Genomic DNA, 12103 nt, shown 5'->3' with positions numbered 1-12103 from the left:
GGGGAAATACCGTACTTGCAATTGCAAGAGCTCACGGCCCACACACACAGAAGTCTCGCTTTATGGCGAGAACTCCATGTGTTTTTGCCCTGCCATTCCCTATATGCACGCGCGAATGCAACAACAAAGAACCACGTGTTAACGTCAAATAAACATGCAAGCATATCGAGTTTTATTTTTTTATGTTGGCGAGACGCTACCGAGGCGGCAACGGCGGCGGCGGCTGTGGCTTGGCGAGGCGGCGGCGGTAGCGTCTCGCCAACATAAAAAAATAATAATAATGATAATAATAATAATAATAAAACTGGCGAGGCGCCGGCCGCCGCGGCTTGGCGAGGCGCCGGCCGCCTCGCCAAGATAGCGCTGCGGGAAACCATAATGTTCATACTTTCACTGTGTTAGTCATTGTTTGTACTGCCGTTTTTTCCACTTTTCGTTGCGTTCGCCTGTCTGCTAAGCTCAAAACAACCGCGCCTGGCTTCACGGAGAAACCAGAACAGCTGAGCATCTTTACGACAGTGCACTTTTAATTTCGTCCTCTGGGGGGAGCCTCGCTGGAAAATCAACCCCGGTTGCATAGTATACCTTTAATTCTCCTTTTTCTTTTGACCCAGTTCACAGTGAGCCTGATTCTGTTGTTAAAAAGGTGCCATTCCTTTCTACTGTCCCCACATGCTTGCTCAGGATGGGAGATTGCTGCAAAGTCCATGCCTTGATGCACTGCCAGGGATTTCTTAGACAACTCTTTACCGATTTGACTTTCTACACTTTATAACTTACTTTTTGCCTTTTTTTATTTTTTTATTTTTACTTTGCATCCTATTCTATTATATAAAGTTATTTAAAAAAAAAAAAACGAATTACCATATGCAATCTTTGAAATCGACCATATTTATTTGACTGCTGTGTGAAGCGCTTTGATTTCCATACCAGTCTAAGTAAAGGTTGAGATAGGCTCCTCTTACAAGTTATTGATTTTGATTGAAACGGATTGTTTACTAATCTAAATGTGACTATATGACTTAAGGATCTCAAAATGAATGTGTTATTCAAATTCTGCATAACAGATTAGATTTGTTGTATTTTGGTTCTATAAATAAATTGAATTGAGCTGGATCAATGACAGAAATAACTCAGATGTCTGTCATATTTGCCCTCCATTTAAAGAGGAAACACCCCTCCTTCGCCGCCTCCATATCAGTTCTACCCGGATCATCCACCGGCTGACTGTTAAGGAGCGCGCCCAGTCTGACTGCAGATGATTAAGTCGCCTGCAAAAGCCACACCTGCTGCTGCTTTCCTTGATAGCTGCCTGGAGCCCAGATTGGACCCAAGTGGAGGGAAGTCTGCTTAGCGTGATTGGTTCTGCTGTACCTGTAGGCTGTGGTCCATAGTTATCATATAAGTAGAGTTTAGAAACTATCTCTATGTCCTGCACAGAGGCGTGTGAGAAGTTTTAGGCCCAGATTCATTCACCATGACATCTTTTAATGGCACACCAGACAGAACGTATGGCTTCAAATGGGAGGTTACAGGCAATCTGGAGCCGAGTGATCTATTTCCTGTCGGGTTTTCTAATCTGAAAATTAACTTAAATGGAAGCGGTGGCACCACAGACCCTCCTGAGGATTACAGGTGAGGCCTGAGCCATGATAGGAGGTGAAAGAAGCAGACTTGAGCTACACAGGATTTTTAATTATGACACTTATTCCTATCAGTCCTTGCCTAGATTTGTCTTCTGCTCTGAAAGTGACCCCACTGGAGCAAACATGGCATTTACAAAGTCCTTCAGTAGGCCTACGTCCTTTCCCTGAGCCTCAAGAGGACGAGCCATCTTCGCCTCAAGTGGATAGTCTGGAAGAAGGGTGACTGAGGGTGTGAAATGTGCTTTTGTTTTTATAGACTTGTTTAACCTAATGTAGTCTCTTGTATTAAATCCAGGGAAGAGAGTTTAGATGAGGAGTTGTCCAGTGTGACATTCATGTCAAAGTACATCAATGATTGTAAGTTAAAATTTCTTATTTTACATAAAAACGTCTATGCAACGCAATGAATGGCGGCTTTGTCCCCAACCCCCACCTGTGTTTTTCTTTGCAGTCCCGCTGTATCAGGACTACTCCCTACAAACCGTCAGAGATGAGATTCAGAAACTCAAGGACTGGTTTGTAGCTGACTCTGACCTGGTGAAATGCGAGCCTTTTCGTGGTCGTTTGTTTCAAAGACCTAAAGTCCATTTGGAGGTTGCGTCTCCCTATCTGACCCCCGATTCGACATCATCGTCTCCAACCAATTTTCACGGCCGGCGGTCTGCTGTGAGACGCCACAGTCATTCTGGAGTTGTAGCTGCTCCTCGGTCTCCTAGTCCATCAAATGAGCCCAGTGTTCAAGAGAGAGCTTCTTCTTTGAGAGTTGACAGGCACTCAGAGTTTAAAGCAGAGATTCAAACTCTGAGTGCTCCATCCCCAAATCCACCGCCCAATATTAGGCTGACTTCTTACACGCTCTGGCAAGACTTGGATGAGGTGAAAGCGTCGGGTCTGCTCAACATGTTGACGCCCAAAGAGATCAGCCTTCAGGAGGTGTGGCTTTTAAAATATGAACTAAAATCCTTCCAATAGATTTATAACGGGCTTGTTTTCTTTACTTTAAAAGTCTCTGTTTGAGCTGATCGGCTCTGAAGTGTCTTACCTGAAGAGCCTCGGAGTGGTCGTCAATCATTTCTATGCATCAAAGGAGCTGAAGAAGACCATTTCCAAACTGGAGCATCATACCCTGTTCCACAACATTCGCCATGTGATGGAAGCAAATACAAAGTGAGCTCAGATGTGAAGGGACCTTTATTTTTTATTTTGGCCAGTATGAATGAATGGTTATAATTTGACCCGGTTTCTTTTTTTTAAAGGTTCTACCTGGATCTGGAAGCTCGACTGGCAGAGAGCCTGATAATATATCAAGTTGGAGACATTGTGCTGCAGCACTGTGGAAACTTCCAGCGGCACTATGTGCCTTATGTGACCAACATGACATACCAGGAGTCCCTTGTCAACCAGCTGCTGTAAGCATGTTTTTCATTTGATGCAGCTGGGTTAACCGGAGATGGATAACAACTTATTGTCCACAGTATACCGGGGAAGAGAGATTGATTAAAGAAAAATCAGTCGGACTGGAAGTTTCCAACCAAGATTAACAGCAAATATGCACTTGGCATCACATTTTGAGATGCTTAATGTAAAGTGCATCTGTATACATTAAAACATTATTTCAGTTTAAATCAAATGGAAATATGTTAAAGTATTCAAGTTGAAATAGTGCTTGCGGCAACTGAAGCCTGAAAAATGTTTTAATACAGAAATGTTGCCCCCCTGACGAGTCAGTGCAGTGTAGCCAATACTTGGCCAGTGCTTCTCTAACAGAGGGATTAAGGAAGCCTTTTGCTCCGATACATAGTTGGATCTGGTCGATCATCTTCCTCTTGACATCATAGTCGCTATGGTGTTTAGTTTGCTGGCTAACTGAATACTGGAATACCAATTTCATTGAAGCCGGTATTGGTACGTTTGGCAGGTGTCATGTCCAACAAATCAAATGCCCAGGTAGGACATCTCTGGTTCAAGACTGATTTACCATGGGACAGTTGTAGCCTACAGCATTCTGAACAGTCAAATTTGGCTTTGTTAAATCCATATTCCCCATGACTCTTATACTAAATCAGCAAATTATAATTTTTTTATTTTTTTTTATTTTTGGAAACTGAACTTCTGCTTTCCGTTAGCGGTGGGCTGCAGCTATCAAAATTAACTGAAATGAATGGGTTTACACCATCTAATGCAGGTCCATTTAACTGAAAATAACTTAAAACTAACTTTAGCGGTACCTAAACAGGTAGGCTGTTTGTTTTTAAGGTCTAGACTGTTGTCCAGGTTTTTGCATTGATGTGATGGTAACTTTTTTTTTTTTTTTTTAACTCTGATTTTAAGTACCATGCTCATCAGCTGTCATTGCACATAACTTTCTTTATAGGCAACAAAACAAAGACTTTGTCTATGCTCTAAAGAAACTTGAGAGTGACCCAGTCTGTCAAAAACGGAGACTTAAATCATTCCTGGTCCTGCCGTTCCAGAGAATAACTCGCATCAAACTTCTAATGGAGGTAAAACTTTACATTTATTTAACATAACGCTTATCTATAATGGTGTCATATTGGTTTTTTTTAATGCATGCCTCTTTAATTTTTAAAACGCTCTTTAATTTTAGAGCATCTTGAAAGCAACTGAGCCCAACTCTGAAGCAGCTTCAAATCTTAAAAAGGCCATAAAAGGCATCCATGAGGTACTCTGCAGAAATGATCAACCTTATGTTTTCCTTCTAGATAGCATTAAAAAAACGTATATAATTCATTAAACACTAGGAGTCAGTCCAGATGGATGTATATTTGACCTTTTTCTAAAAGCCTTTTAAGTAATTCTACTTTGCAATACTAACACTTAAAAGTAACAAAACTTCTGAGATCCCATTTCTACTTTTTTTTTTTTTTCTGAAAAAGATTGTGTTTGAGTGTGACCAGAAGGTGGAGAAGATGAAACGTTTGGAGGAACTCGTCCGCCTGGAACCGCTGATGGACTTTGGTGACATTAAGGTGTTTCAACATTTTCCTGCAGAGTTTATAACGGACTCCATGCGTGGTGCAGTTCTAAATGTGTCTCTTTCCATAATAGTCGGTCCCTCTGGTGAAAAGCACGCGTTTTCTGATCCACCACGGAGCCTTGGCCACTGTGGAAACTTATTATTCAAAACTGTCAATCACCAGAATCTACCTCCATCTCTTCAACGACCTCTTGATCATCTCCTCGAAAAAGTACTTTTTTTACTTACTGAGGGTTGGGTTGTCTGTGTTCAGGAAGTGAACCTGCCAGTTTTCTAGTGGGGTGGTTTTGTTTTTATTTTTTTTTAACTCTGAATAAGACCACCCTGTGTTTTGTCACATCCAGGTATCAGCGCTTCACTGTGCTGGATTATGCCCTCTTCCCTGAACATGTGACTGTTCTGCAGAATAAAGTTCTGGGACTTCCTTCAGAATCCTTCCTATTAAATCTGTCTGAGAGTCAGATAGGACCTCCGACTGCCATGATACTGATTGCAGATGACAGGTAAAATTGTGGCAAACTTCTACATTAATCTTAAAAAGCTGACAAGAGTAAAACTTTTTTTTTTGTTTGTTTTTTTTCTCCAGCTTTAATAAGGAAGAATGGATAAAGGCACTTTCTAAGAAGTAATGGCGGTTGGATTTGGATTGTTTTTAAAAAAGAGATACTTCTTGTACATCTTTGACAAGTTTTGATCCTTTTTTTTTTTTTTTTTTTTTTTACTTCAAGTTCAAAGTTCTTTCACGCATTTGTGCACTCGAATTGTTGGATAATGGCACTTTGACAAATGTTCAATGTAATCTAGTCATTGGAAGTATAAAGGTTTCACTGAAGTTTAACTTTAAGCAATGTATTTTATAAATAAAGATTTTATGAGCTGAGTAAATCTGCTGAAAGTCTCATTCTATAACATCTTAGCAAAAAACCTCCTTGTGGTGAAATGAGTTGAATTTTAGCTTTTAATCACAGCTTGAACCTTTAAAAAGCCTTATACATCTAAAAAGCCAAATTTTCCACATAAGTTGACGCACACCAGAGTATCTGTTCTGGTCCTCCTGGCCTGACTTTTTTTTTTTTAAAACACCCTTTGTTTTTACTAGTAAGACAAAAACTTAAACCTTGGAATGGGGGCTTAAGCATCCAGGGCAGTATGTTCTGCTAATGACTATGAAACACTGCATTTCTGATCAGCATCTGTTCATCACTTGAAAACCTCCAGTATTATCAACTGTATTTTAAGCAGTTCTGTTAAATGTCCAACACATAGGTCATTAGTGGCTTTTTTTTTTTCTCCCCTCTGGTAAGGCAAGCTGTTAATGGAAACTCAACTTTCCTCAAAACAGGACACGAGACAAAGATTTTCAATACTTTTAATTTTTTTAATTTGTTTTATGAAATGTTGTGGCTTAAACAATAGTGGTAAAGACTGAGTAGTCGTTGCTAAAGAAACTAGCTACTCGGGGTGCTGGATCAAAGTGTAACTTATTGGAAAGTTGAGTGGAAGGAAAGTGAGGTAGAGAAGCTGCACAGGAAAAGGGTATAACTGTATTTTTGAGAAGATGTGAAGAGATGTCCATGATCTTGGTGTAAAATAAAACCCATCTAGAAAAATCTAGTGTCTCTAACTATATTACAATTAGTTTAGATTTTTACAAAGGATCCATTGTATCCCATGTTGCAACTGCAGCTCCAGTTATTATTGTATGTAAATAGATGCTAGATGCCCTCTTCAATTATTTGTCCAGTACCCAAAAGGTTTTGGTCAGTGCCTTTTTTTTTTTTTTTTTTTTTTTTTTTTTTTTAAGGCAAAGTCACTGTATCATGCTGTGGATGCTGACCAGCTGCTCCAGCTCTAACACAGTCCTGGTGCCACAGGTTCTCTGCAAGGCAGTTGAGGATGGGGGCTACGTCACCCAGCCCATCGCTGACCTCCCCACCTGAGCGGTGCACAGGTAACCTCCATGTCTCCTGGAACTTCCTGACATCCCTCTCTGGCACATCGCAGTGCATGAAGAGGTCAAACCTGAAGCAAGCGTTGAGGGGAAAAAAGGTTTACCCATAAACTGATACCTAGTATGTTTTACCAGCATCTTTTGTTTGCAAAGATGGTCAATGTACCAATGCTTATTACAGATTGCTGTAAATAACGAGGTATGGAAAAGGATACTTTGTGCCAACCACCACTTTGACAAGGCAGCCATAAGATGGCTCGGTCCATTTAGATATTTGATTTGACAAATCTTCAAAGGATGTCCTGTCGGTGAAGGAGAAAAGGAAGATGACGGCATCCACCTGTTCCTTACAGGACTGGAAGAGGGGAAAGAAGGAAACATGAGGGGATAAAGGTCACAGTTTGGTGTCTTATTCTGTTTAACCCCTTAATTCCCACCCAACTGAGGATCGCAAGAAAACACTATTGTATACATACTGGAAGCAAATGATCAAATCTCCGCAAGGCGTTCTCTCCACAGTCCCACAGCTGCAGACGAAAGAAAAGCACTCTGCCATTTTCCCTCAGCTTCACAGGCCAGTACACCACTGTTGTTTGAATACCTTGAAAAGCACCGAAACATGCCGTGAAGATTTAGAAGCAGCGGACTCCGGTCCTTGTCAGAAAATGATCAGTGCTGCAAATCAAACCTACCTGTAGTTTCATGGTGCATTTTAGGAATATTCAGGCCAGCAAGGCGTGCGGCGAGAGCAGTTTTCCCAACTCCACTCTTACCCGAAAGGAAAATCTTATAATGAACTGTGTCCACTGCTGCGTGTGGAGGCATCACAGGAGACTCCAACAGACCTGTATTAATGCAAGACACAAACAGTCAATGCAACCACTATGCTGTCTTTTTTTTTTTCTTCTTCTTCTTCTTTTTGGGGTTGGTTTTGAGAATCTGAGTTACTGGTTTGAAGTGATGTTGATTATCTTAAAAAAAAAAAAAAAAAGGCAGAAGAATCTTGAGGAATTTCAGAAATGTCTTTACCTTTCAGAATAAAAAAAAAAAAAAATTACATCTAAGAAATGACCAGGAGTATTTGCCAGGAGGAAGTGTGTACAACAAAAACAAGGGCTGCAAGTCAGAACCTTGAGGTACGGCATAATGGAGTAGACTTTTAATTTGAAGTAGCTGGTAGTGAGACCTGTCATGATCTATAGTTTGGAAATGACACTAACAAAAAGACTGCAATTGGAGCTGGGGGTGACAGACCTGCAGATGTAAGGATTTAGTACTGGAAATAACTGAATCAGTAAATGGAAACAACTCAAATATAAAGTGTTGTAATTACCAAAATTCTTTCGTTTCTTGTGCATAATTTTGTTGAAATATTCCTTGCTTTCTTTACATCGATGCCAGTCGGGGACAATGAATGATCCAGGAGGAGGAGACTCCCGTGCCATCATGCAGGCTATGCAGCTAGCATCACAAAGTCTTCTGTTCCGTTTTAAAAATAAACACCCGATTTGTTTTTAGTTGACGAGGTTGTGGTTGTAAAACCACGCTTCTTAACTTACATTTACAAAACATCAATGGTACACTGAACATGAAAGAAAACTGCTGTGGTAAAAATGGAAAACAGAAACGATTTTAGCAGCAACGCTAACAGTTCCGTAAACTAGAACCCGTTCCTTGACAACCGTTTTTCGTCACTTCCGTTTAGAATGTTGCATTCAGGGCCTGTCGAACTCGACTGGACTGACTTTTCATCCGTACTATTACAGAACAAAAATGTAAATGCAACCATAATAGTTAGGAGAGGTTTGGTAAATGTAAGTTTGGATCAGCTCATATGTTTCTCTTCTTTTTTCTTTTTTTCCATCGGCAAATTGTAGGGTTACAGATTTGTATCAACTTAAAATAGCATTTTTAATACAGAACTTTTAATAATGTTGAATTAATATGGGTTAGTTTTACATCATATGTTTTGGAGTATATAATTTTATGTATTAAAACAAGCGCAACATTCTTAGTCTAGGAGATTTCGGAATGTAATCTTCCCGTTTTCGGAGTCCAGTGAACGCTCTAAAAAGACGTTCCACCATTCACCACTTGGTGTCGCTAGAAAACTGCTTTTTGGATGAGATAAAGGCGTCAACGACGCAAGACCCTGAGAAAAAAATCAGAACAGCTGAATAAATTAGGTTTGGATATTCTTTCACTTTTGTGAACGCACTGTCTCCCTTGCAATTTCAAAAACTACCCTAGAGGTAATATTTGTGGGCGTGTTTATTTTATTTTGATGATGCAGAACAACTATTTAGCTTACTTGCTTTCTAAAAAAAGAAAAAAAAAGAAAACATGAATACAAGTATTAGCAATTACGTTATTTCTCTCTCGTCTGCTGCTTTAAGAAAAATAAGTTGAAGGTAGAAAGTTTAAAAATAGTTTTTTGTTTGTGTTTTGTATTATTCAAACAGCAGACAGTATGGAGGACCAAGTCTTCCATATCTAAAAATAAATACAGAAATAAATAAATGCTCAATAAATAAATAAGCATACAATTAATTGCCACCAAATTAATAAATGTAGGTAGAAATTAAATTATACAGTGAGACATAAATGTATATATCTCTTTTAATTAGCTTATTTATTTATTTGCCTTTGTAATAATTACCTTATTTATTTATTGTGCGTTATAATCTTCAACTTTATTTATTAATTACTTATATTTTTTAAGTATTTATTTATGTGCATGTTATAATATTTTTGTCTGTTTTATTCTTCCTTTGTATTTTTTTACCCTATATATTACTGTGATGCTATTTATTTCTGCCTGTCCTTTTTACATTTCTGTATGCATTTCTGCCTCATTATGCAAATGAGGAGGGGCTGTGTCTTAAGGGCTCAACTTCTTCCCATTGGTTGGTTAGCATTTTACTGCGTCGGTCAAATCTACATGGCTTTTCCCCGCACTAAAGCTTAAGTAATGTCAAACTCATCAGTCAGACGTTCAGTGTCCGACCTCTTAAGGAAAGCTGCTAATAGACTGGAAGAATTAGAACGCTGTACATTTGGGATCTAAATGTTTTTCGGTGGTTTCAGATTCGGCTTTTCCAGATCAGTAACTCATCGGCGGATGATTTCTTCTACAAAACAGACACCTCTCTGGAACCACAGCAAAGCAGACAGTGAGCTACAACCGTAGTTTCCTCAAAACGAGTCTCCCATCGCCCTGGGTGAATTACATTGGACCCTATGCAGAGCTCGCTTGATAAGAAAATACTGTCGTTGATTATAAAAGGCACAATATGAATTATCAGATTCACATCCAGGCAATAAAAAGCACTACAGATTATCATTATTCTATCCATGTTGGTCTAATTTGTGAAGGAGGCGGAGTTTCATCAAGCCGATCCAACATTTCCCCCTCAGCTGCAACACTTGGGGTTCACCCTGCGTCTTTACGCATGATCCAGCACCGCAGTGAAGTTGGTTTGAATTTGGATATTGGACATTACAGCTCCGCGCAGTCAGCGGGATCTAGCTCATGGTTAATCCGGTTGAGGGACTCCGATTTCGGCCAGCGTCTCTCAGCTGCTCCCTCCTCCCACACGCGGTGGTGCAGTTAGAGACTGTCAAAAAACTTTATAACCAAGCACTCTTGAGAAATAAAAACCAATAAATGTATTATCTTGTGACCAGCTAAGATAAACTAATATAAATTGATGTCAATAGATAAAATCTGTAAGGCACATTTGTTTTTATTCATTTTTAAGCTATTTTCAATTTTCAAGACAAAAATTGGGACTTTTCCTTACAGATGTTTTTTAGTGGCTTGATTTTATATTAGTTTTGTCATAGGTGGTCACAAGATACGGAATTTATTGACTTTTGTTTCTCAAGAGTGCTTGGTTCAAATGTTTTTTGACGGTCCCTAAATGCACCACCGCGTGTGGGAGGAGGGAGCAGCTGAGAGACGCTGGCCGAAATCGGAGTCCCTCAACCGGATCAACCATGAGCTAGATCCTGATGACTCCGTGGAGTCAACGGGAGCTCTGCATAGCTCTGCATAGGGTCCAAATGTAATTCACCCAGCGCGATGGGAGACTCGTTTTGAGGAAACTATGGTTGTAGCTCAATGTCTGCCTTGCTGTGGTTGCGGAGAGGTGTCGGTTTTGTAGAATAAATCATCCGCCAATGAGTTACTGATCTGGAAAAGCCGAATCTGAAACCATAAAAAAACATTCAGATCCCAAACGTACAGCGTTCTAACTCTTCCAGTCTATTAGCAGCTTTCCTTAAGAGGTCGGACACTGAACGTCTGACTGCTGAGTTTGACATTACTTAAGCTTTAGTGCGGGGAAAAGCCATGTAGATTTGACCGACGCAGTAAAATGCTAACCAACCAATGGGAAGAAGTTGAGCCCTTAAGACACAGCCCCTCCTCATTTGCATAATGAGGCAGAAATGCATACAGAAATGTAAAAAGGACAGGCAGAAATGTAAAAAGGACAGGCAGAAATAAATAGCATCACAGTAATATATAGGGTAAAAAAATACAAAGGAAGAATAAAACAGACAAAAATATTATAACATGCACATAAATAAATACTTAAAAAATATAAGTAATTAATAAATAAAGTTGAAGATTATAACGCACAATAAATAAATAAGGTAATTATTACAAAGGCAAATAAACAAATAAGCTAATTAAAAGAGATATATACATTTATGTCTCACTGTATAATTTAATTTCTACCTACATTTATTAATTTGGTGGCAATTAATTGTATGCTTATTTATTTATTGAGCATTTATTTATTTCTGTATTTATTTTTAGATATGGAAGACTTGGTCCTCCATAAGACAGCTGTTCTGTAAAGTTTCTCAGCAGAAAAAAGTAAACTGATACTGATTTTTTTTTTATCCCACAACAGCTTTAAGAGTTACTTGGTAATATAGTTGGCTATGTGCAAATAATCTAACATACATCAAAGAGTGACCTGGAAAATGCTGCTGATGACTCTTCCAAATCTTTGAATGTGGAATAAATTACAAAATTATTTTCTTTTTCATACTTTTTAATTATATATATATATATATATATATATATATATATATATATATATACTTTTTTTATCAACCCTAACTTTGCAATACATGTGTAGGTGTGTTTATACTGTATCAATGCCCACCTGTAATGAACTGAGCTTCAAGCATGTGCTCTGAGCAGAGGTAAAAATCACAAATCTTCAGAAGCTCGTTTTTCTCTGGGTTTAGTCTTGTAAATTCTACCTAATGGACTGTGTGTGCATCTGGATTTGGTTTGGATGTTGAATGGAGAAAAAAAAAAGGTGTGATGCATATTCTGCTAAGATTATAAAGTGTTACAAATTCCATTTGGCTATCTTTATTTTTTTCAAAACATCAAAATCAGACACTAACATAAAACTGTGGATTACCTATGACTTCTTTTTACTTGTATAATATTTAGGAGGGAGTTTACCATCAGTAGTTAATGTT

At 38.8% G+C, this 12103-nt stretch overlaps 2 protein-coding genes across 2 annotated transcripts; one reads left to right on the top strand and one right to left on the bottom strand.

Annotated features, from left to right (window-relative positions):
- Window positions 1-1313: 1313 nt before the first annotated feature.
- Window positions 1314-5362, top strand: si:ch73-15b2.5 (rho guanine nucleotide exchange factor 19). Its single transcript, XM_012873298.3, has 12 exons — window positions 1314-1635; window positions 1719-1865; window positions 1942-2003; window positions 2098-2579; window positions 2653-2813; window positions 2903-3055; window positions 4021-4150; window positions 4255-4329; window positions 4544-4636; window positions 4716-4855; window positions 4989-5147; window positions 5231-5362. Exons 1-12 carry the CDS (start codon window positions 1478-1480, stop codon window positions 5271-5273), a joined length of 1803 nt encoding a protein of 600 aa, XP_012728752.2. The 5' UTR covers window positions 1314-1477; the 3' UTR covers window positions 5274-5362.
- Window positions 5363-6413: 1051 nt separating this feature from the next.
- Window positions 6414-8278, bottom strand: cplane2 (ciliogenesis and planar polarity effector 2). Its single transcript, XM_012873302.3, has 5 exons — window positions 7929-8278; window positions 7288-7440; window positions 7072-7196; window positions 6811-6950; window positions 6414-6666 (listed from the first exon to the last, which is right to left on the bottom strand). The coding sequence occupies exons 1-5, from the start codon at window positions 8041-8043 to the stop codon at window positions 6444-6446; spliced, it is 756 nt and encodes a 251-aa protein (XP_012728756.2). The 5' UTR covers window positions 8044-8278; the 3' UTR covers window positions 6414-6443.
- Window positions 8279-12103: the final 3825 nt, after the last annotated feature.

Source organism: Fundulus heteroclitus, chromosome 20 (genome assembly GCF_011125445.2).
Source record: "Fundulus heteroclitus isolate FHET01 chromosome 20, MU-UCD_Fhet_4.1, whole genome shotgun sequence".
Classification (NCBI taxonomy): Eukaryota; Metazoa; Chordata; class Actinopteri; order Cyprinodontiformes; family Fundulidae; genus Fundulus; species Fundulus heteroclitus.
The sequence above is the reverse complement of the archived record's forward strand: the minus strand, read 5'-3'. Positions and strand labels throughout refer to the sequence as shown.